Genomic DNA, 24,755 nt, shown 5'->3' with positions numbered 1-24,755 from the left:
AACGAGTACCGGTCGGCAAGCCATGAGCAAAAAAACTTAAAAGTATTAACGGGCCCACCGAGAACAGGCCCAGGCGTTGCCTCCAAAGTGGCGAGCAGCAAACAGCACGGGCAGGGGTTGTTATCGATGAATGTGGAGAAGGCGTTTTCTTGAATTTGAGCAGGGTTCATATCCTTTGGGTCTTTCGGTAAAGTCACGTAGATAGGTTCAAAGAAAATAACAAAAAACTGCGACGTTTCGATCGCAACACAACGCATTCGTCTTTTTTCCTTCCTGATGACGACCGCTTGTGTTGCGATAGAAACGCCGTAGTTTTTGTTGTTATTTTTTGTTACTTTCTTTGAACCTATCTACGTGACTTTACCGAAAGACCCAAAGAATGGGAATTCCTGCGGTCACGAAAGCTTTAAGTCAAGATTTGTGCAGGGTTGTCCTCGTGAGAGCGTAGGGAGCAACGAGACGATGGGAACTCCAAAGTGGACGCCTGCTGTATATTTGGAGCTGGCGGTGTCTCTCTCTCTCTCTGCCCGTGTTCACGTGGATTTTTCTCCGGGTCCTCTGCTTTTTCCTTCCACATTTAGAATCGGCGTGCGTTATGAGTATTTAGCTGCTGCTATACATTTACACGTGATAAGCGACTTCGTTGGGCGATCATGTATGGCCAGGTTGCTTCTGAAAGGGAGCTCCCTCGCTGAGTGGGCCTTACCTGGTAAAATAAATATAGTTTAATCAAATAGTTTAGTTTTGACTCAGTCGTATGTCAACCACGGTGCTAACCTTCTGCATATCTGCCGGAGAGTCGCTCTGCATCTCAAGCCGTCGTCAGGAGGATGCCGCTTTGGTCTCGGGCTCGACGTTGCGAAGACATTCCGTCCGCTGACACGCGTCCCTCTCTCTGCGCTTGTGTGTGTGTGTGCGCGCGTTGTGCACGCGCACGGGCAGACATGCCGACTACCCACAATGCAGCGGAGGCGAAGGAGGCGGGGGGCGGCACTGCCGCGCCCGCTGCCGCCGAGGAGGAGTCGCCGCGGGACTCGGGCTGCTACGAGAGCTCCGAGCCGCTGGACGGCCCCGGTAGGGAGGAACACGGCGGGCAAGCCGAGGCCTCTGGCGATACGGCCACGGAGTTGTGACCGCCCGGGTTCGAGCCCTGGCGCTGGGTGTCTCCCTCTCTCTTTCTCTTTTCAGTGGGTTCGCGAGAGCCGTGGCAAGGTGCCGAACTGGCAAACGTTCACGGCCGGTATCATTCACGGTCGGTTTGTTTTGGGTTAGGTTGTGGCAGGCTTTGATTACGAGTTCGATTCCTGCTCACGTCCAACACCAGTGACGATTATCTGAACCGGTCCTGGGCCTCTCCTAGGTCGACTCAGCCACAAATGAGTTCCTGGTGCGGTCTGTAAAAACATCGCCACTGGGGAGACTAAGGCGGTCAGGCGTGGTGCTGCCCACCCACCCCCTCATGTGCCACGCAAGGCTTCATATGTGTTCGCTAACAGCACTTGCCCCAAAATTCTGTTCAGGATACACGGGGGATCTTTGCTTTTTATGCATGTTGAACGTCTTTCGCACCGTACGTAGCCAACTGCACTAATCGCAGGTGCGGGGGGAAAGGACAACAAATTAAACACGTGTCACGACGCGTCGGTTGATCGATCAAAATCTATTTGTTCCGCTCGCTATGCTTGCGTTGAACCATTTGCATATCTGACCGTTTGATTATTCACGATTTCAAGGCACATTATTGACTAAAGGTATATTTATCCCAGTGGGTCGAACAAAACTTCATGGGATACAGAGAGAAAAAAATAAAAGAGACTATACACATTAGATGGTAAAACTGAGATAGAAGAGTGTTATGTCATTGATATGCTGGAGTGCATCGGTTGTAAATGTTTACATGCTACGAGCCAGCAACCTCTGAAAGTCTCGGTTCAAGTCCCGAGCCTCGGTGCCTTTCATGGCTCTCAGGAGTTGGAGCTGCCCGGCTTTAGTTTTGGCAGAATGAGATGATGCTGTAGTTGGGACCAGCTCTACTCCTCTGGCGTGCTGGATTCTCGCACGTCCATGTCAAGCCGAGGCCATTGTGTTCCCGTGACGTGAGTCACGGGAAACGACACGCCAGGTCCAGTGTAGCTGGACGCCGCTCCTCAACTGGCGCCTGCAAGATCGGGTCGGAGGATCACGCGGACGTCATCGTTTGCCGTGAGACGTCCAACCCTCTGAGCTGGAATGAGGCGGGTAGTTTCGTAGTACGAAAAGTTGGTTAGCGGGCCGTCTGTGTGTATTCTTCAGTGTTGTGCATTGCGGTTTGCTCACCGCGCGCTATGAATCTGGAAACTTGAGTTACTTTCCTGGCCACGGCTATCGTCGATGTGGAGTAACATCTGAACTGCTAAGCTGCACTGACTTGCATGTCACAACGTGGTCACACAATCCCCGCGATCAATGTAGCTCGGAGAGGCTGTGAGTTAGTGTTGAGGGTTAGTGTTGAGACTCTGGGTCAGTGTTGAGGCTGTGTGTCAGTGTTGAAGCTGTGGGTCAGTGTTGAAGCTTTTGGTAAGTGTTGAGACTCTGGGTCAGTGTTGAGGCTGTGGATCAGTGTTGAAGCTGTGGGTCAGTGTTGAAGCTTTTGGTCAGTGTTGAGACTCTGGGTCAGTATTGAGGCTGGGGTCAGTGTTGAAGCTGTGGGTCAGTGTTGAGGCTCTGGGTCAGTGTTGAGCCTCTTGGTCAGTGTTAAAGCTTTGGGTCAGTGTTGAGGCTCTGGGTCAGTGTTGAGCCTCTTGGTCAGTGTTAAAGCTGTGGGTCAGTGTTGAGGCTGTGGAGTCAGTGTTGAGGCTGTGGGTCAGTGTTGAGGCTCTGGGTCAGTGTTGAGCCTCTTGGTCAGTGTTAAAGCTTTGGGTCAGTGTTGAGGCTCTGGGTCAGTGTTGAGCCTCTTGGTCAGTGTTAAAGCTGTGGGTCAGTGTTGAGGCTGTGGAGTCAGTGTTGAGGCTGTGGGTCAGTGTTGAAGCTGTGGAGTCAGTATTGAGGCTGTGTGTCAGTGTTGAGTCTGTGGGTCAGTGTTGAGGCTGTGGGTCAGTGTTGAAGCTGTGGGACAGTGTTGTGGCTGTGGGTCAGTGTTGAGGCTTTGGATCAACGTTGAGGCTGTGGGTCAGCGTTGAAATTTGGGGTCAGTGTTGAGGCTGTGGGTCAGTGTTGAGGCTGTGGGTCAGTGTTGAGGCTGTGGGTCAGTGTTGGGGCTGTGGGTCAGTGTTGAGGCTGTGGGTCAGTGTTGAGGCTGTGGGTCAGTGTTGGGGCTGTCGGTCATTGTTGAGGCTGTGGGTCAGTGTTGAGGCTGTGGGTCAGTGTTGAGGCTTTGGATCAGCGTTGAGGCTGTGGGTCAGCGTTGAAGCTGGGGGTCAGCATCGAGCTGTGTGTCAGTGTTGTGGCTGTGGGTCAGTGTTGAGGTTGTGGGTCAGTGTTGAGGCTGTGGCTCAGCGTTGAGGCGACATCGATGCCTCACAGCCTGGTATCCTCATGAGCCACTGGGGCCCTCCGTGGTCCACACCAACAGTGTTTGTGATACACAGCGAGTCAAGCCGTGATAACCGCAGGGACGCCGCCGGAGGGCACTAAGTTGGCGCTTTTGAAACATTTACAATGTAGCAACAGTAAAACAACTTCAACTCCCAACCAACTTCAACTCCCAACCAACTAAAACTCCCAACCAACTAAAACTCCCAACCAACGTTGATCGTTAACAACACCTTTGGCCTTGCAAAGAAAAAGTACCCACTCCAGCCTCACAGGTGGCCGTGAAGAAGGCCCATTGACCAAAATGTCTCCTTAACAGGAACTCCTCCATTTACGAACATTCGACTTACAAACTTTCAGAGATACGACTAAACTGTTCCGTATGTCCAGCTGCCTGTTTGGACCGAGGGTCGTAAGTTCAACCGCCGTGCAATAGATGGTGGTGGTTGTCGGCCGCCAAGCACCGGCTTCTTTGAGTCTCAGGACCCACACACTGGAAAGTTTGCGAAGGTGTCGGCAGCTGTCCACGATGCTGCCACCTGTCACAAGTTGGTTTGTGAAGAGGAGAAGAAGATAGCGACTGTGCAGACATCTCTTGGTAAGTTTTTCAAGAGAGTAGAGAGGAATCGCGAGCACCAAAGGGAATTCGCATCTACATCTGCAGAACGTGAAGAACCAGTGGCATCTACATCTACAGAACGTGAAGGCCCAGTGGCATCTACATCTGCAGAACATGAAGAACCAGTGGCATCTACATCTGCAGAACATGAAGAACCAGTGGCATCTAAATCTACAGAACGTGAAGAACCAGTGGCATCTACATCTGCAGAACGTGAAGAACCAGTGGCATCTACATCTGCAGAACGTGAAGAACCAGTGGCATCTACATCTGCAGAACTTGAAGAACCAGTGACATCTACATCTACAGAACGTGAAGAACCAGTGACATCTAAATCTACAGAACGTGAAGAACCAGTGGCATCTACATCTGCAGAACGTGAAGAACCAGTGGCATCTACATCTGCAGAACGTGAAGAACCAGTGACATCTACATCTGCAGAACGTGAAGAACCAGTGGCATCTACATCTGCAGAACGTGAAGAACCAGTGGCATCTAAATCTACAGAACGTGAAGAACCAGTGGCATCTACATCTGCAGAACGTGAAGAACCAGTGGCATCTACATCTACAGAACGTGAAGGACCAGTGGCATCTATATCTGCAGAACGTGAAGAACCAGTGGCATCTACATCTGCAGAACGTGAAGAACCAGTGACATCTACATCTGCAGAACGTGAAGAACCAGTGGCATCTACATCTGCAGAACGTGAAGAACCAGTGGCATCTACATCTGCAAAACGTGAAGGACCAGTGGCATCTATATCTGCAGAACGTGAAGAACCAGTGGCTTCTGCAGCTGCAGAACGTGAAGAACCAGAGGCATCTACAGCTGCAGAACGTGAAGAACCAGTGGCATCTACATCTGCAGAACGTGAAGAACCAGTGGCATCTACATCTGCAGAACGTGAAAAACCAGTGGCATCTACATCTGCAGAACGTGAAGAACCAGTGGCATCTACATCTGCAGAACGTGAAGAACCAGTGGCATCTGCAGAACGTGAAGAACCCGTAGCATCTACGTCTACAAGAGATGATACAACTTTTGAAGCCACTACCCGTGTTGAGTGTACACGCTGTACACCACGTTTGGAATCTACAGGAGTAAAGTTGAACTTACGAACAAATCGACTTACAAACAGACCTCTGTAACCTAACTCGTTCGTAAGTAGAGAAGTCCCTGTATATATATTAGTAATGTTTTTTAATTGCTTTATTTTAGTTATTTTTATTTATTTGTTTTTTTATTATATTTTTTATTCTAGTTGCATTTTTTATTTGATGTTTTTTTAATTATTATTTTAAATAGTGCTCGTGCACCACTGCCAACGCAGCAGCGTCGCCAGATGAACTCTTCAACTTTCACAATGTAGTCCTTTCATCTCAACATTGAACAACGTTTCATTTGAAATGTGTTTGCTGTTCAAGCATCACGACAACGCCACACTGAAAAGCGCGTTTAATCAGTGACGATTGTGTCATTGTCGCATAATAAATAAAAAATCAAAATCAGGCAGTTATGCTTATGTGTCATCACGATCCATTGGCAGATAGCCCCGTAGGTGTCCACTTCACATTTCGTAATTTGTTTTCACTTTCCTCTCTTGTTGCTAATCCGCTCAATCAGTGGCCACGTCTTCCTGGCACCGATCTCTTACGGTCGTCAAGGCACTCTCTGTGAGACGTCTTCATCTCTTTCTGGTTCCCTCCATTGTTCCGAACGACAACAGCAACAACACACTTTTGATTTTTCCTGCTGTTGTCCATCCTACATACGTTTCCAAATAGTGCCAAGAATTTACAATTACTTTTTAACGCTTTCTCGCTACGGTTGAAAGCGTTAACGCATGAGCACCGTCTGTTCGTCTGTAACGTGGAGTCTCGGTGATTCTCGCAGAGACGATTCGATACGGACCAAAAATGAGTGTGAAGTTGGGTGGCTTTTTGGGATTCATCCTGGAGAAAAGCGGACACATTGGTCATAGGGTTAAAAAGAAAAACAGTGCTAAAAGTATTTGCCTTGCCGGTCAAGGCGATGGTGTAATTACGCGTGACATGGTGAGATGATGTCATTGCGCATGGTATGACATATTGCGATGCCAGACATCATGTGACATGTGACGTCATGTCGTTTGTGCGGCCGGGAACGTACATCACAATTATCGCCCCTTTTAAACAAGGGGACACACGCAAGTTTGGAAAGCATTTCAGAATCCATGCGCCCGCGTGATTTTTCTTCCTTGGTCATATTACGCTACATTTTAGGCGTCTTTTAAAAAAACAAGTGCATTATGTGTTTGACATTTATATCAAATGAGGTATTGATTACATTGAAACTGAGAGTGCACTAATCAATCTCATCCAGCCTAGTGTTATGCTTACATGAGGAAGACACAGTTTAGTGTTTATATCAAAATACATTCTAAACGGTCTCCCTCGGAGAGCTCATCTCCATTGCTCACCGAGTGATGGCAAAGTCCGTCCGGAATTCGGTGGCAGAGTGGCAGTGCGGTAGTGATGCTCGCGCCTCACGGCAAGACGAGCCTGGGTTCGATTCTCGACTCGGACACCTTTCTGCGTGGGGTTAGTGTGTTCTCTCGCTCTTCTGCACCGTGTGTGCGCGTGTGTGAGTGTGTGTTAGCTCCCGCTCACGGCCAACACCAGTGACGATTATCTGAACCGGTCCCGGGCCTCCCCTAGGCCGACTCAGCCTCAAATGAGTACCCGGTGCGGTGTGTAAACATTGCCACTAGGGAGACAAAGGCGGTCGGGCGTGGTGCTGGCCACCCACCCCCTCGTGTACCGTTCCGGCCTTCATAGGTGCTCGCTAACAGCACTTGCCCCTACAGTCTGTTAAGGCTATATGGGGGATCTTTGTCTTTGTTAGCTCACTACAACGAGCGGAGCGCCGGGCGGATAAAATGCAGCAAGTTGGCTCAGTCAGTCAACGCATGGCACCTGGGTCTGTCCCGTGGCCTCCTGTCAGAGAGCCTTTGACACTTCACGTGGCCTCAAAGTGCACCTGGCCTGGCACAGGCGCCGTGGTGACGTCACCGTCACTTAGTGGCGGGTGAGACTGTGAGTTAGACAATGAGTTAGCGCACTGCGCTACCAACCTGGTCACCCAAGTTCGATTCCTGCTCACGACCATCACCAGTGGCAAATATCTGAACCAGTCCCTGGCCTCCCCTCGGTCGACTAAGCCTCAAGTGAGTACCTGGTGCGGTGTTCAGGGATTTCTGTGGCCGGGTTTGGTCTTGCTGGCCGCTAACAGCACTTGCCCCAACAACAGTCTGTAAGGGATCTTTGGTTTTCACACCTCCGATTAGCACGCTTGGCTTTGTACGGTGTGAAAGAAGTTCTACGTACGCGTGAGAGTATGTGTGTGAGAGTGTGAGTGGAGTTTGTGTGTTATCTCCCTGTTCTGCGTGGGTCTTCTGTCTTCCTACAATTTCCTCCCAGAGCTAAACAAAACAAAACAATGTCCCTGGTATTGGTCAATGATCCCAGTGCTGAAAAATGAGCTGCCGTTTACTCATTCGGGATGACGCACAGTAGCATCGCCCCCCAGACTGCGAGAACTTTGCTGGACCTTCCTGAAAAAAGAGCCTTGAGAATCTGTGGCAGGCTTCCCTGGGTAAAGAAGCATCATAACAATACAAAATTAACGACAAGAACAACCAATGCTGACTTCCTCATCACTAGGAGGTGCAGACTCACAAGGTAGTGCTCATTTTACCCACCCTGGAGAAATAATGATGGTGATGGTAGTGTTTATAATGATGATGATGCTGATCGTAGTGATGATGATGATGATACTAAAGGTGCTGATTGTGATCATGATGGTTGATGGCGGTGGTGACGGCATTGATGATGATGATTACGATGACAGTAAATCATTTGAACTCGTGGCCTAACAACCAGGAGCCCTGCATTTTAACTTCCTGACCTTCATACTCAGCCCATCATTATCTCTCCTGGGTCGATAAAATAAATACCATTGTCGTCCTCCGACGCAACTGGAACCCTGCCCTGTAAACGTGGAATTTCCGCCGCCGGCTCTGGGCTGCACCGGCTGGAGATGAGCGTCGTGCCCCAGGTGCGCGCCTGGGCAAAACGGTCCCGAGATGGAGCTGCTGCTCACCCCGAGCTATGAATGCTCTGACACGTGTGGCATTGTCTTTGTACTGTTCGTCTTTTGATGTTGTTCTCTGGTCTGACTGCTGGTGAGACCAAGGCATGAAGAAGGCTGTCTCTGGCGTAGGCCAATCAGTTTCAAAGACAAGGCGAATGTTATTATCACAGCTTGTTTTTGCACGTGTTCACCACAAAGTACTGTGTGTGGTTTATGCAGTAACTTGATTGCTTGCAAGAGGTATCTATTTGGCGTTTGAACATCTTAAACACCTCACCTGTTTTATTGCCAGACGGGGTGCAAACCTATTCTTATTGTCCATGCCTGAGCACGTGCCGTCTGGGACCGTGGACGCTTCGCGGCCACAGCGTTCACCCGTGGCCACCAGCTGCTCCAACTCGCGTTGCTCTGGTGGCCACTTGGCGTACGTCAGGACACGGTCCGAGACCCGGGTGCCTTGCAGATGCCCGCCAGTCTTAGGTGCTGGTGCTAGAACCCTATAACACATAAACCCTAAACCTAGCCCCGAATCCTACCCCTTACCCCCTGAATGCTTAATTCTGAACCCTAATCCGCAAACTCGTAACCCATAAACCGTATCCCCCGAACGCCCTAACAGCTAAACCCTGATCCTAGACCACAACCTTAAACCCAACCGCAAATCCTCAGCCGTGATAAATAGCCGGTGTGGTGCGTGCAAAACATCGCCGCGGTGGAGACAAAGGCGGCTGGGCGTGGAGCTCGTCGTCGGAGAGAGAGCGGCACCGCGAGGAGGGGGCTGCCAGCTCAGGGGCACCTGGTCTGACGCAGGCTGCACGTGGCCCATGTTCATTGTGCTTGCACGAAGTGTTGGCATCGTGACGCCGCCTGTGACTTTGTGTTCACGTTCCGCATGCATTTTACGTGTGTAACCGCGAGTTTGCTTTGCAAGTGTCAAACGTTGCTTTTTAGAAAAAAAAAATCATCCATCCCACGTGTAAATAATTCTGTTTCGTTTCCCTTGCATTTTTTATTATTCAGTTTTATTCGAGCGCATTGTCAGTTCGCCGTGTCATTTTGGCATCCTCCATCGAATTGTGCTTTCTTTTCATCTCCACTTGACTGGTCTGATCCCTGCGTGTTGTGTGATTTATGTCCAATAAAAAAACAAAACCACATTCCATTAAAACGGCTTGTTTTTTTATTATTATTATTTTGGCTTCATTTTGTTTTTATTTCTCCACTGTTTCATGTCGCGGCCATTATTTGTTGTCGTTTACCACAATGCGGTCGCGTCGAATGCAACGGCGGGTGAACTCGGCAGCCCTGCCAAATTGCTCCGCTCACGCCCCTGCCGCCAGACGGAACCTCCCCAGTTGCCTCGTGCGGCCTGCTCTTCTTCTGCGCTGGCCATACGTCTTGGCAGGGGTGGGAGAATGCGTTTACACGGGGGGCAGCGGATCACCGGCGACACGCTTGGGTCGCCCCCACTCAACCGCGCCCACCACCCCTTCACCACCAACAAAGACAAAGATCCCCCGTGTAGCCTGCACGGACTGTTGGGGCAAATGCTGTAGTGGGCACGGCACCCGAGGCGGTGGGTGGCCAGCAACACCACACCCAGCCACGAAAACTTCAGAACGTCGCACCAGGTACTCATTTGTGGCTGAGTCGACCAAGGGGAGGCCCAGAACCCATTCGGATAATCTTCGCTGGCGTTTGCCGTGAGCGGGAATCGAACTGGGGTCGTCGGGTTTGTCGATCGGCGCGCTCCCCGCCACCCCCAGCAGCAGCAGCAGCTCATGTCTAATGCAACCATCCAGGCCGCGGTGCTTGAGCAGAAGCTTCGTTGCCGCGGTGCTGGGCTGTGTCACCATTCACCACCAAGAGATGGAGGTGAATGGGGCCAGGGGGTGCACGCTGCACCCCCCGGGGGTGGGAGACATGGCCAGATTATTTTTTTTTACGTAAATCATCGAAAGCACAAATTAATCACGGGCACCTAAGTTCCAACTTACTTTGTTTCATCAAACACCCCGCGTATCTATTAAAACAAAAATACTACAGAGAACCAAATGGGTGCCCCTTTTATCACTCGCCGCACCAGCCCTCTTCCCCGGCGAGTCCGACGTTTTACGGCTCCGCCCACCCCCTTCCCGCTGTGTCCTGCGCAGCCGCTGGATGAGAGAGGTGCCCCGCGCGGCGCCTCGGCTCGGCTCCTCTCGCTCGTTCCCTCGGCGCGCTCTGTCGGGGGGTCGCCAAGCGCTGGGTCGGGACCGTGGCAGTTGTTTGACCCCCGTGCGGGATGAAGCCAATGCGGAGCCTGGAGCACGTTTTATTGAAGGGCCCTAAATAAAATAAAAACAAGACGATTTTGTTTTTACTTGCATAGTAAAGTAATTGCATTTTTTCCATTTGCCATACGGCCAGATAATACGACAGATCGCTAACCTCAAACACCCAGTCGTTCATAACAGTTGAAGGCGGTATAGTACTATGGTAATAGAGCAAGTGCAGAATCACTGAACCGGAATTGATCGCTTGAAATCATTTAGCGCGGGGCCCTTGAAAGCGCGGGGCCCCGTAGCATTGATACCTTTGCCACGAGGATCATGCGGCACTTCCCCCACACCACCACCCCCGGTGCAATGCTCGAAGGTCGAACGAAGGTCGACTCGCAACAAGTGACGCCGTCAGATGCGTCTCCAGCAAGGCGACGCTTTGGCCCACGTGTGTGTGGGCAGAAGCGCGGATAGCCAGCGCCAGGACACGCGGAGGCGAGGCGCCCTCGGAGAGAGACGCAGAGACGCCGTGACGCTCCTTAAGAGAGGTCCCCGCAATGTGCTGTCATGAAGCCGTCCGGCCCGGCACACGAGGGTCTGACGTGGCCGACGTTTTGTCACTCCACAATCCACACCAGCGACTAATTTGAGGCTGAGTCTTTACCTTGGCGCAAAGGCAAAGATCTCCCGTACAGCCTTGGCGAACTTTTGGGGCAAGTGCTCACACCGATGAAGGCTGGCACGGCACGCGGCGGGGTGGGTGACCAAGCACCACGACCCGGCCGTCTTTGTCTTCCTCCCTAGTGGCGATGTTTACACACCGCACCGGGTACTCATTCGAGGTTGGGTCGACCTAGGGGAGGGCCAGGACCACTTCGAATAGTCTCTACTGGTGTCGTCCGTGAGCGGGAATCGAACTGGGGTCGCCTGGTTCGTAGTGCAGCGCGCTAAGCAGCCACCCCCCACGCAGTAGACACGCGGACACACACGCGCGGACACACTAGGGGTCACGTGGACACGCGCGCGGAGTCGCGTGGACACGCGCGCGGGGACGCGTGGACACGCGCGCGGGGTCACGTGGACACGCGCGCGGGGTCACGTGGACACGCGCGCGGGGACACGTGGACACGCGCACGGGGTCACGTTTTAAGAGACTCGTTCAAAGGTAATCAAAACCGATAGAAATGTGCCTCATTTATGTAACGTTCATTACGCGTCAGAATCGTGTCTGGAAAAGGCTATCAATTGGACGTTGATACGTGATGCTGTTGCTAGCTGCTGCTTGCTGCAGCTGTTGCAACCTGTTGCTGTTGCTAGCTGTTGCTGCTAGCTGCTGTTGATGCTGTTGCTAGCTGCTGCTTACTGCTGCTGTTGCTAGCTGTTGCTTGCTGCTGCTGTTGTTGCTAGCTGTTGCTCGCTGCTGCTGCTACCTGCTGTTAGCTGCTGTTGATGCTGTTGCTTACTGCTGCTTGCTGCTGCTGTTGCTAGCTGCTGCTTACTGTTGCTGTTGCTAGCTGTTGCTTACTGCTGCTGTTGCTAGCTGCTGCTTACTGCAGCTGTTGCTAGCTGCTGCTTACTGCTGCTGTTGCTAGCTGTTGCTTGCTGCTGTTGTTGCTAGCTGTTGCTTGCTGCTGTTGTTGCTAGCTGTTGCTTGCTGCTGCTGTTGCTTACTGCTGCTTGCTGCTGCTGTTGCTAGCTGTTGCTTACTGCTGCTTGCTGCTAGCTGCTGCTAGCTGCTAGCTGCTGCTGTTGCTAGCTGCTGTTGCTAGCTGCTGCGCGGGTGAAATTAACAAAACGTCACGTTCGTCAACACATTACTCAGAATAATAATCGGCAACTTTCGTCATATTTTGTCCCTTGTGCATTTTACATTACGCGTTCAACGTGAAGAACGGCACCCGCATAGGTCTCATACACATTATCGCGCCCTTCAAGGCCTTTGTCTTCATCCCCGGCGTCATCACCGCCACGTGCCGTCGTCGTCAGCGCTGTTCAAAGCCACTGGTGGAGGTGGCTCTCTGAGCATACTTCACCGCGCTGGTCGTTACGTGCACGTGACCGGCGGTGCTGCTGCTGCTGCTGCTGCTCGAGTGAAATGAACAAAACGACACTTTTCATCAATCTGTAATCGAGGAGGGTGTTGGGTTAGTTGGCATACATATGAATGCGTCGTTTAAACCCGCCGCCACCCGACTCAAAAGGCGGCAGGCGAGAAGATCGGATAAGCTGCATCGATGCATGGTAATTGTTGCGGGTTTACTCTCCAACACACCGGATGTGCTGTGCGAGTAACGAATTGCCACGTTGTATTCACGTGACAACAATTACTCATTGGCTGTGTCGGGTGGTGGCGGGTTTAACGACACATTTATATTCATGCGATCTAACCCATATACCTCTATTATAGATGATATTGGCTCGCGAAAACCTACTTTTGTCAATATCACTCAACACTGCTGGTCAATGCGCGTGTACGCGACAGCGCGTTTGGGGGAAGCTCGGACGGTGGTCTCACTCGCCACCGATGGGACCTTGAAATTCCTCGTCGGACGGTAACGGTCGTGCCACCTCACGATGAACTTCTTCCGCGCCGTACGTAGCCAACCGCGCTAATCGGAGGTGCGGGGAGCGGCGGGGGGGGGGTGTGCAGAAGGACAACAAACATAAAAAAGTCCTAAAGAAGTTAGTTTGACAATGTCGATGATTTAAAAGTGCATAGCTCCCAGTGACTTTCTCATATCGCGAGGAAGGGCGTTCCAGACGGACGCAGAAGTGCATCTGAAAGCGTGTGACAAGCTATCCATTTGGATATCAACACGTGAGGAATCGATGTAAGCTGAATGGGACAAATTAAACCTGGCGATGATGCTGCTGCTGCTGCCCGAGTGCAATTGACACGACGACGCTTTTGTCCTTAACATTACATTGTAATAAATCCTGCTTCACAGCGCTGGTCGGTACGCGTCCGTAACGGCGCATGGGGACAGCGGGGACCGTGGGCTCTGATTTCACCCGCCCCCTTGAAGTTCCTCGTCGAATGTTAACGACAGGCCGCTCGCCGATGGCGATGGCGACATCTGACGGCGGCTCTTCACGTGTGTTACAGGTGTGGAGCTCTGTCGGGGCTGCGCATCCCACAGCCCCGCCGCGTGCGTCCCATCGCCCCAACTCCACCACCACCACCGTGACCCACACTCCTCCAACGCGGACAGAAAACCACGGACGCCGGTCAACCGCACCGCCACGCAGCAACACATCCGGACCATGGACACTCGCCGGAACAACACGAAGAACCTCCTGGCGTCGAGCGGCACCTCCGTCCCGGACGGCCGCAGGCACAACGTGCACAGGCTGCGAATGGCGGCCGAGAAGGTGTTCAGCAACTCCGTCATGGAGTCGCGCAGGGATAAGCGATCGGTGAAATCCCACTCGCTCGACCGACCTCGCCGGCAGGTGGACGCCCCGTCCGGCGAAGCGTTCGGCCGCTGGAACAGCCTCCAGTGCTTCGTCTTCTCCCGAGAAGACTCCGCCCCCCTCAAGGCTCATCCCGACGTGCTACTCGCCCGCACGGACGCACCGCCGGAGCCCACGGACCCCCGCGGCGTCGAGACGCGCCGCCCGGCCGCTCCCGGCGGTGCACTGCTATCGGGGGGATCTTCCGGTTGCGGCGTCGACGAGGCGGCGTTGGCCGTGGGGCAGAGGCTGGCACGGCCGTGCTTCAAGGACATCCCGTCCGACTCCAAGTGCATGGTGCAAATGATAGGCAACGGCTGCGTCAACAACTGCGTGGGGTGCATCCCGGCTGACAAGCCTCCCAACGGGAACGTGCAGGCCCTCGTCACCTCGCAGCCGTCCGGGCGGCTGAGGCCGGCGACGCAGATCAAGATGGGCAGTCGCTCCCCGGTGCTGCAGGCCATCAAGAAGAATAACTCTCCTGACTTCTCATCCTCCTCCCCGTACTCTTCCGGCGCTTCGGCGGTGGCCACCGTGGGAGGAGGAGGAGGACTTCCTGGGCCGGTGCAGCGGACCGTAAAGGAGTACGCGGGCATCTGCACGTCGCCCACGCTGCTTCTGCGCAACACGCAGGCTCTCCGCAAGAGCCCCCAGCACGGGTACCGCAAGCGCCTGGCCGCCCTCGCGTCGTGCGGGCTCGCGAGCGGACCCTCCGCCTCCCGCCCTCCCGAGGATCCGACGGAGGGCGGAAACGAAGCGATGCGCGAGTTGGAGGCCGTGACGGAGCAGCCGCGAAGCTGCGAGCAACGACGTCAGACGGGCGGAGGAGGGGGAGGTGGCGGCGATGTGTCGTGCACGCCGGGGCCAGGAGGACTCAAAGGCGGCAGGCGAGAAGATCGGATGAGCTGCATCGAAGAGGTCGCTTCGTTGGAAGCGCCGGATGCCTTGAAGCTGACGGGCGCCCCTCCTGCCGACGCCGGTGGAGGTGCGTTGGGTGGTCGGACTCCACGCTGTGGCTTCTGGCAGAGTGCCGCTGCAGCTACTGCCGCTGGTGATGACAGATACTTGCACAGGACCGCGAAGAGGGCGGACATTGAAGTGCACACGTCCTTCTTGAACATCACCAGCAGTGAATACGACCCGCCCGAGCCCACGAAGACCTTCGACAGTTTTAAGTGTCGCGGCGGCACCGACGGCGAGTCTTCCCTCGGCCCCGAAGCGAGAGCGGACTTTGGCAAGGAGCAACAAGGGGATTCGAGGTCCCGTGACCTCGGCCCGGCCAACGACGAGCTCCGAGATCGTCCCAAAGACCACAAAGGTGGCAACGACCTCTTGGAAGTCGAGGGAAACGACTGGCTGAGAGAACGGCCTCCGGGCGAAGTGCCGGAGAATAAATTCCCCCTCGAACTTTTGCCGACGGAGCACGACGTGGGCCGCTGGGATCGCTCTCCCGGTGATGCCAAAGCCGATGCAGCGCTTCGAGGCCCGGCCGCGGCAGCGGAGTGTGACCCCCACGAGTCCGGGCCCACGGAGGACGGCCGTGTGAGCGATCCATCGCGAGGCGAAGATCGTCCGAAACGCCACGCCGAGGACGTCCGAGGTCTCGACCGGCGGCTGGTCTCCATTGACGTGGAAGGCCGGGAAGGTCGGGGTGCGACGGAAACGGTCCCAGCGCGAGAAGATTTGGCGTCTACTGAACTCTGGCCGGACGGCTGCGTCCAGCCGGCTCACGAGGTTTGCGAAAGAGGTTTTATCTTTTTTTTCACTTTACGTGGTAGATGCGTTCTAAACAACAACAATAAGGGGGGGGGGGTGGTGAACAAAACTAAATATTTTACAGCGAACCGCACCATTCAAAGCCAATTAAAGACCATGGGCCTGTCTTGGGGTGAAGCAGAGAAAGCTGCTAAAGACCGCCCGGCATGGCGTGGTGCTTGTTGCGGCCTTGTGCTCCACAGGGAGCGAAGAGGAGTCAGTTACAGCGATCCCATCGTCACTGTCAAAAGATTCGTTCCAAAACCTCTGCTGCCCCCACCCAGACGCACTTTTACAACTCGATCGTGACAACTTTATGCGCACAATGCAAACGATAAACACCTATCCATAATACAGGTTTTTTTTGGGGGGGGGGTTAGAACGCGTAAATATTTACGCAATCTATCCCCAAAAAACCTGTGTTATAAACACTACTGGTCGCGAAAGTCCACGTGTTAAACTGATAAACACCTGACGCAGTAAACTGAAATACGATACAGTTATAATTTCCCAATTGAATAATTATGTTGAATGCTCACACGAGTATACAGAGAGACGAGAGATGCGTGCGGCACGACGGTCGAGAGTAAGCAGCGCGCACGCAGACGGCACGGAGAGACGACGCGAGGCTGGCCGCTTGGCACGAGACGGCTGCCGCGCCGAGTAGCGCGTACGCCTCGGTCAATCTTCGCGGTGGCTAGGAGATGTTAACTACCTCGCCTGGTATACAGGAGGTCGTTGGTTTCGATGCAGACCCTGACGCCTGCTGCTGCTGTATATGTTGAGTTTGCGTGTCTCTCTCCCCGTGGTCTTATATAATCCTACATACATGCATAGGATTATAGGAATGTAGCGTACAATAATATAGGATGAGCATTCATATGATTCAGCATATCTTGTAGTCTAGTGGTAGTGCCTTACGCCGATATTCCCAACTCCGAGCCGGCCTAGCAGCAATTCCAGAAAATATCGACTGAAATTGCAAGCCCAGACGATGATTACATAATAATAATTACAATTACTTGATAGTGTACGTAGGCCATCGCAACTAACGTTATCATGCACAATTGGGTTTTTATATATTGTTGGGTTACGTAGTCGCGTAGAGCCAATTCTCGACCATAACTCGCCACCACCCGCCGGAGCCGATCGAACGAAGTTGTCGGAGGAGGAGGAGGGGAGGAGGAGGAGGAGGAGGAGGGGAGGAGGAGGAGGGCAAAGCAAAACCATTGTTTGATGTTTCGCTTGAGATGACGAGCAGCATCATCAGGTGCGTGACAGGACCTCTGCTGCCGGCTCACCGCGTGGCTGCCGCTGCCTTTTCCCATTCGTTCCGAGTCGGCCGCACGTTCCCCACTCCTCACACAAATCCGCCGTTTTAATGCCGGCAGGCCGCCCTGCGTTATTACCCCAGGTGAGACAACGGACCAGATTTGCGCCGTTCGAAAACGTCACAAAGCGCACGACAAAATTGGCATTACGCAAAGAAACACCGCCCCCTGGTGTGAAACTTACAGCGGACTGCGTGAAACGGTGTCCCTGTAAGAGGCTCGCCCTATGAGAATTCGGGGCGCCGCAGTGGCGAGATGTTATCTCCCTCGCCTGGTATGCAGGAGGTCGTGGGTTCGATCCCGAACCCTGACGCCTGCTGCTGTATATTCGGAGTTTGCACGTTCTCTCCGTATTTTTATCTGCGTACTCCGCTTTTACCCTCCCACATTTAGAATCAACATCACGCCATCAGAGACTTTGGCTGCTGACAATATATTCCCACACGTAATAAGCCACTTCGTTAATAGCTCAGTGGGGCTTCAGTTGAACAGTTTTAACGGCGCGAATACCCGATACTGAGAGCGCCGAATGATGATCACGCACCTCCGATTAGCACGGTTGGCTACGTACGGTGCGAAAGAAGTTCATCGTACGTACGTACGTACGTACACGCGCACACACACATCACGCCCGCTACCAACGTTGACTCCCGCGACATCGCTCCTCCCCATGTGCGTGAAGGTTCCGGCCGGAGACGCGAGCGCGTCGCGAGATTTGGCGACTCCGTGCAGCGCGCCACCGTCGTCCGCCGTGGACGTGATGCTGCAGACGGGGCTGGACATCGAGCGGATCTACCTGTCGGAAGCCCCGCTGTCAGACCCCGTGAGTGTTGTGACGTTCTCTCACCCGCGTGGTCCCCGACTGAAAAAAGAGCTGCATAGGCTCGTCGGATTCCTCCAGTGTCAATTACATGTTCTGCCTCCGAGTGAGTGCAACCGCTCAGGCAGTAAAACTCATTAAACACAAAGTGCTTGCCCCAAATGAACCTCGTTGATCTTGTCAAGGAGCATAAACCATCGAGCAAACTTCAGTCATCCTCGCAGCAGCAGCAACAGCAGCAGCAGTTGCTTTTGGGCTGGCCATCAAACACAGACGCTCACCGTATAGCGGCGCTTTCAGATGCGGCGCTTCTGCGGCCGTCTGGAACACTCTTCCGATATTAGGAAACCACTGGGAGCTGTGGACTTTTAGATCACCGAGGTTGAAAACTAATTTCTTCGGAACTCCTTTTTGTTGTTTGGTTTGTTGACCTTCACGCCGGCACCTCGAATTAGCACGGCTGGCTACGTATGGTGCGAAAGAAGTTAAACATAGATACACACATATACAACACAATTTGTGGGATTCGGGTCCATAGCCTTGAGTTCATTATCCATGCAAGTTGTTAAATCAACGCTGCGACCGCCTCTGTGAACAGAGCGACATCGATGGCTTCAGTTACGACTCGATTGGCAGGTCATGTGTTGTGAGGTGAAGTGTGGGCAACTTCTTCCAAGACCTTCCGGCCAGCGTAGAGGAGTAGGCCAAATCATCACCCACCTACAGGGACTGTCTAGAGCAGGGCTTCTCGAGCGGGGGTAATTCGGGCTCCTGCGGGGTACGTGAAGGTGATTTGTAAATGTCTGAAATTATATCTTTCATTGGTGAATAATCACGTATGAATCTGCCAATATAAAATAACTACGAGAAAGTTTTTAATCCGAATGGTTAACCAGAACGATCTAAAAGACCTTTCTAAACTCATCGATGTTAAGCAACGCGGTTTCCCAAGAGTGACCAGGGTCTGGAACAGATGACGTCACGCGTTCAGAGCGTCCGTTAATTTTATTTTTATTCGCTTGCATTTACTATAAACAAGTCCGGGGTGATACCTCACAAAATGTGACAATTGGTTAAAATATCGATGTTCATGAATGCATACATTTACATTTCTCAGGCAAGGAGTGGTGGTACTCGGTTGAAAGAAAATTCAGCAATGGGGGTAAAAGTTGCAGCCGAAAGAGTTGAGAATCACTGCTCTGGAGAGCCCTTTGCTGGAGACCCTTCTCAATTGAGGGATGTGCCCTTTGACCTCTCATTCATAATAGAATGAGTTATATCATCGGTATTAATGCCATTTGGTCTACCCAGAACAGCCTCTATTGAGTCTCGAGACTTTTTCAGGATGTTCGCCAAATCTGCGCGACGTTTGAAAACATTCGATGGAGCGTGACGTTTGGAGAGCAGAGTTCGCGCCTGAAGAGCCGTACGTACATCGCTTCCATTGCGCAGGGCTGTGTAATGGCAAAAGAGACGATGGGTGGGAATTCCAAAGTCCCTCAAACTGAATCGCCCTTCCAGTGAATATCATCCGTGAATAAACGCTTCGTAGCTCATCGGATTTCCTCCACGATAAATAAGGATTCTGTTCATTGATCTCCCCCCCCCAGATTCTAACGCCGATATCAGTGACGCCAAATCTGCACCGCGAGCAGTGGGTGTCAAGCGTCATTTCTCCCATCCCTGAACACCCCGTGGCCACCATCGGCCTGGGCCTCTCGTCCGAGGGCCGCAATCTTTCGTCGGCCGGGCCTCAGCCAAGGGTCAACCCCGAGTCTGCCTCTCCCGCGTCGCCCCTCGCTCCTCCACGCGCCCCCGGCCCGGAGTCGAGTGGCCCGAGCCCGCCGCCCATCGAGTCCGAACGCCGCCGCTGTCCCGCTCGGCGCTCCATCGACGGCTGCGTATGTGCTTCACTCGGTCACGCGTCCATCCGTCCGTTAATTCCTTCAAATCGTCAAATCAAAGGGCGAGCACGTTTGGCATCGCCGCCGATGTTGTAGCGCCGGGCGCTCGCGAAGGCGGGAAGGCGCTGCTGCGTTTCGCAGATGGGTGAAGTACCCAATTGAACCCTTTCTCGTTCCGAGACGTCTGCAGGTCGCAGGGCGTGGGTGTTCGGTTCACCGCTGAATCTCGGCAAGCGCGAGCGGCTCAACGTTCATTTTATTCAGAGTGGCATAGCGCCGTTGTTTTTTAAAGACGTTGCACTCGCTGCAGAAAACCGTAGCGACACGAACCGCGCTCCACGATAGCTGACGACAATCTGTGCCACACGCCCTCCCGCATGGCCAAGTGAGAGCCTCGGTGCGTCTTCTGACCTGACCTAAAGACGTACCGATGAAGTTATTTTATTTCGGTTGACGTACATGAACATCATCGGAACGGAATCGGCAGAAAGGGTAACAATAATTTCATTTCATAGAGCGTCATTCATGCACTTGCATCCCACAACGCTGCTCATCAATTATCCAGTTCCGTATACAGATAATACAGATAAAAGAAAAAATCAATACATAAATAACGACATAAAACTATACACGTAACAAGAAAAAAGCATCGTAGAGAAATTAATTGAAAATCAATTCATCCGTTCGGTCTCCATACCCCAGATCACAATCCCAACATTTCGCCGGATTTTGGAGAACCTTCACTGGCGCGGTGGTGGAGTAGCCGAAAAGTTACGAGCCGGCTGGACGATAATGCCAATGGCTCTTTTCCAGCGCGTGCCAGGGTGAATTTAATTCAAATTCGTCAACAATGGAAAGTGCCTCGGGCGCGCGACGGCCTACTCACTATCGAGGCCGGGGAGGGCCGCCGTGGTCTCGATCGGGAGGGCGGACGCCACCATACCCAAAATAACCACCGACGGCCCCTGATGCAAACGCACGAACGCACCGACAACCCCGCCGCGTCACTTCCCCCACCTCGTGCCGCCTATTCCCAGAGGCCGTGCCTCGGCCCGCCGGCCGCCCCCGGAGCGCCAGCGACGTCGGAGGACGACGGCGGCGGCGGCGGCGGCGGCGGCGGTGTCGCCGCGACGACAGCCGCGGGGCTCTCGGAGCGCCTCTCCTCGCTGGCGCTCCCCGCGGTCGTCGCCGGCGGACTGTGGCGCGCCGGGCACGGCACGCTCGGCAAGATCGGCCGCCTGAGCGAGCGCGAGCTGCGCGACGCGGGCCTCTGCGACGCGGCGCACGCCGGGGGCCTCCGCTCGGCCGTGGAGCAGCTCGCCAGGCAGCTGGGCTCGTCGGCCAGGCGGCGGGGCGGCCGCTGCGAGGCGCGCGGCTCCAACAACGTGTGAGCGGCGGGCGCCCCGGCCGCGGACGCCTCTCGGTCGCGGAGGCGAGATGTCGACCGCCTCGCCCGGTGTACGGGAAGTCGTGGGTTCGCTCCCGACCCTGACGGAGGCGAGATGTCGACCACCTCGCCCGGTGTACGGGAAGTCGTGGGTTCGCTCCCGACCCTGACTCTGCCTGTATATTTCAAGTTTGCATGTTCCTCTCTCTCTCTCTCTCTCCTCGTGGTCGCATGGATTTTTCTCCAGGCCCTTCAGTTTTTCCCTCAATATTTGTTTAAAAACACGCGTTTACAGTATTTGGCTGCTGTAAATGTCCACGTGACAAGCCACTTCATTGAGCTACAAAGGTCGCTTCTTTAATGAAAGCTACAAAGCTCAGTCGGGCCTTACCTGGCGAAATAAAAAATTGTTTCATTTTATTTGTTTTAAAACCGTGGCTGAGTTTCGTCCGATCGCTCGTGGGTTTACAAGTTGTCGCACGGTGGGGCAGCTTCTGGTAACTGATCACTTAAGGCTTTCCAAACAAATCAAAAACAGATGTCAGTTATTTCCTGCTCCAATTGAGTGTCGAGGCATTGGTGCTCATCTCCTGTTTTACAGTCCGGAGCCACCGGTGGAAATTCCACATTCCTATGGCGGGAGTGAGTCCTCCCACAAGACATTGCCTTCGCCACAAAGTGGTGCTTAATTTATCTACCCGTGAAGGCGAATTATCTCGATGACGGTAATGATCTTGAGTTGACTCCCAACCGGGGTTACAATGCCAACATTGGAAAGATGTGTGCCACGAAATGAGCTGATGAGTTACATGTTGTGGACAGGGGGGTCATTCAATGGAAGGACCTCGCCTCTGCTATGGAAACGTGGATTTTCCAACTCTTAGCTCGCGGTCCACCAAACAGGAGGTGAGTACGGTGTCAAACGATGGGACGAACGACGCGGGGTGACGCGGGGTGACGCGTTGTGACGCGCTGTGACGCGTTGTGACGCGTGGTGACGCGTGGTGACGCGTGGTGACGCGTGGTGACGCGTGGTGACGCGTTGTGACGCGTTGTGATGCGTTTCACACCGGCTCGGGGTCACCGTAATTCAATCCCGAGGTTTTTTTTTTTAGGTCCATAAGAATGAGATTATCCAGGAAGACAATTTTACACTTCACGTTATAAAAGACAAAAGCATATATCCCGTCGAATGGAACACACACCCGTCAACCCCTTATCAGTGCCTACCTTATTACAGATCAATCCAGACCTTATTGGTCACCCCGTGCCCTTATAAATCTCAACGTTCATCCTTCAACGTCCCATCACAAGGGATAAACGCAAACAAGTAAAACAATTTTTTGCCTTTATTGAAACGGCTGTACGCCACATGAACCTGAAAATTACTTTTCCCTGTAGAAGAATACAGGGTAAACCGTATGGGTTGACAGCTATCGGAATGTTTTTTTTTACTTACATATACTTTCTCCTGTCGCCTGAAAATATTACGATACAATCAAAATCATAATGATATTTAAATGTCAGCATTTGCAGCTGAGCACAAGCACAAATCGCCAACCACATTTTGTCCTTCAAGCACCCTCTTTATGAACGGTGTTTAATTTAAATGCGTCCGAGGTGGCTGACCGGCTGGAGTGGATACTTAGCCACGGTTCGGAGCGAGTTGGGTACTGGATGTGACGTGCCAGGTGTGGAGATATTTGCGGGTCTCCAGCTGGGCCATAAACCGTGTGAAATTAAGCGCGGGTTATAACAGAAATATACAACAGCGGCAGGCTCTTGTAACCATGATAAAGGTGTTTCTTCTTCTTTTGGGGTTAGATCGCGTAAATATGAATGTGTGATTAAAACCCGCCACCACCACCCGACACAGCCAATTAATAAAAAAATATAATTGATTATGGATAATGTTGGTCGCGAAAGCCTACGTGTGAAAACAGGCCCATCAGTGTTCCGGGCAGTGGGTCCCTTTTCACACGCTGGAAATTCCACGCTCCCATGACGAGGGCCGTTCTCTCTTTTTCTCTCTCTTGCGGACGATCTAAATAAGTACCGCAAAATGGTACTTGCTTTGTTAATCCCAGATTGATGATGGGTCGCGATGTCGAATATGGGCCACGGTCGTATTCTCGTTCACCATGTCGTTCTCACGAGCTGCTGCGTCTTGTCACATTGTCACATTGTCGTGTTGACTGAGAAATCCTGAGACGAATCGTGGAGTTGCTTGAAGATGGGGATGACTTTTTAAAGTTATTTTTGGCGTGGAGAGCCATTACTCCGCGATGATGATGATGATATTTTAATTTTGCAAAGTTCCGATTGTGAGCGAAGTGCTTCTGCAGAAGGTCCATTGCCAAAAACGTCAAGTGATGTCTATTTTTAATGTACACTTTTCTTTTTTAATGAGGTGTTTATGGCAAACATGGAGAGCTCTGTTTACTTCGAATTGTGACGGCAAACTATGGATTCAAGAATCAGACTCAATGTATTTATGCTGTAGGAATCCGATGAGTTATGAAGCTCTCTTTTTTCCAGATGTCAAGTAGGGGCACGGGTTCAGAACGTGACGATAACAAACAATACTACGTATGTAACGCTACAACCCACATCTCAATATGCCCTCCAAAGCACAGGGCGTCTGAGTGTGGAAGGGAAAGATGCAGGCTGGTGCAAACATGAAAGAGTTCACTCTTAGAAAATGTGGTGAAAGGACGTCGGGAAAGGTCTTAGAGTGGACAGAAAGTTTGAAGGTCGAGAGGTCATCCACCCGCACCCCATTGCCATCGCTTCCCGTCTGCCCCCAAATTTTACAACCGCCAAGTGGAGTGGACACGCAGCCACCAAGCGTCACGATGCCCCAGTCCCGGTGGCCTGCCCAACTCCAGCCCTCCAGGCCGCGTGCTCGGAATGAACGCAGCCCACGGTGATTGAGCGACTGCAGCTCAAGGTGAGTCAGGCGAAGTGTGGCTCCCCTGCCCAAACGAGGACGGGGCACTGCTCATTCTCCAATTGGACCCTGAACCGGTGATGTAACGTTCCACATTCCTACGGCATGGCTTTAGTATATTTTACGACGGTAGCTTCTCAAGCAATGTCCCTCTGTAATCCTGTTGGCAATCCTCTGCCGTCTGAGGGGCTTCCTCGTGTCGCGAAGAAGGAGGTTCTTGGAACATACCTCACCACGCTGTGTCAGCGAGCCGTTTTGTGAAGGCGGCAGGGGGAGGGGCGAGCAAAGGCGTGGAGCATAGAAGTGCAGCCCAACAACGGGATACATTGCTCCGTTGGCCTCCGCCGCTCGGCCCGCCACGTAGCTCCGCACCTGCCAAAGTAGCAGACCGCCGCGCCAGGCCGCCGCGGTTTTGTCTCCTGCGCTACAAATGGAAGCCAACGCATGCTGACAAAACACCACGGAAATGTTTCGGAGGGCCTCCGTCACGTCGGGAAATATTGCACAAGTGACAGGTTTGTGCGAGGCTAACACAAACAGACGTACAAATACATATTGTATCAACAGCGCTTCCGAACGGACTTGTGCCCTTCAAGCACATTTTCTTTTTTGTTAACAGCTGGACAATGCA

The 24,755-nt window shown here is 52.9% G+C and overlaps 1 protein-coding gene across 7 annotated transcripts in view; it reads left to right on the top strand.

Moving 5' to 3' along the window:
- The window catches only part of LOC116953335 (uncharacterized), a 361,549-nt gene extending 339,955 nt beyond the window's left edge, over positions 1–21,594 (top strand). For 6 of the 7 annotated variants that reach the window (XM_032973443.2, XM_032973442.2, XM_032973444.2 and 3 more), the window contains 4 exons: positions 943–1,074; positions 13,631–15,711; positions 17,746–17,886; positions 19,494–21,594. In XM_032973443.2, the coding sequence (XP_032829334.2) occupies positions 943–1,074; positions 13,631–15,711; positions 17,746–17,886; positions 19,494–19,883 (2,744 nt within the window). In that variant the 3' untranslated portion in view covers positions 19,884–21,594. Of the gene's footprint in view, positions 1–942; positions 9,421–13,630; positions 15,712–17,745; positions 17,887–19,493 lie in introns of those variants that run through there. The other variant, XM_032973446.2, reaches the window with a different exon arrangement.
- Positions 21,595–24,755: the final 3,161 nt, after the last annotated feature.

The sequence above is a fragment of the Petromyzon marinus genome, chromosome 51 (genome assembly GCF_048934315.1).
Source record: "Petromyzon marinus isolate PM22_M1 ecotype Great Lakes invasive population chromosome 51, UKy_Petmar_22M1.pri1.0, whole genome shotgun sequence".
NCBI lineage: Eukaryota > Metazoa > Chordata > Hyperoartia > Petromyzontiformes > Petromyzontidae > Petromyzon > Petromyzon marinus.
Note: the sequence above shows the minus strand (reverse complement) of the source record. Positions and strands in the feature narration are given on the sequence as shown.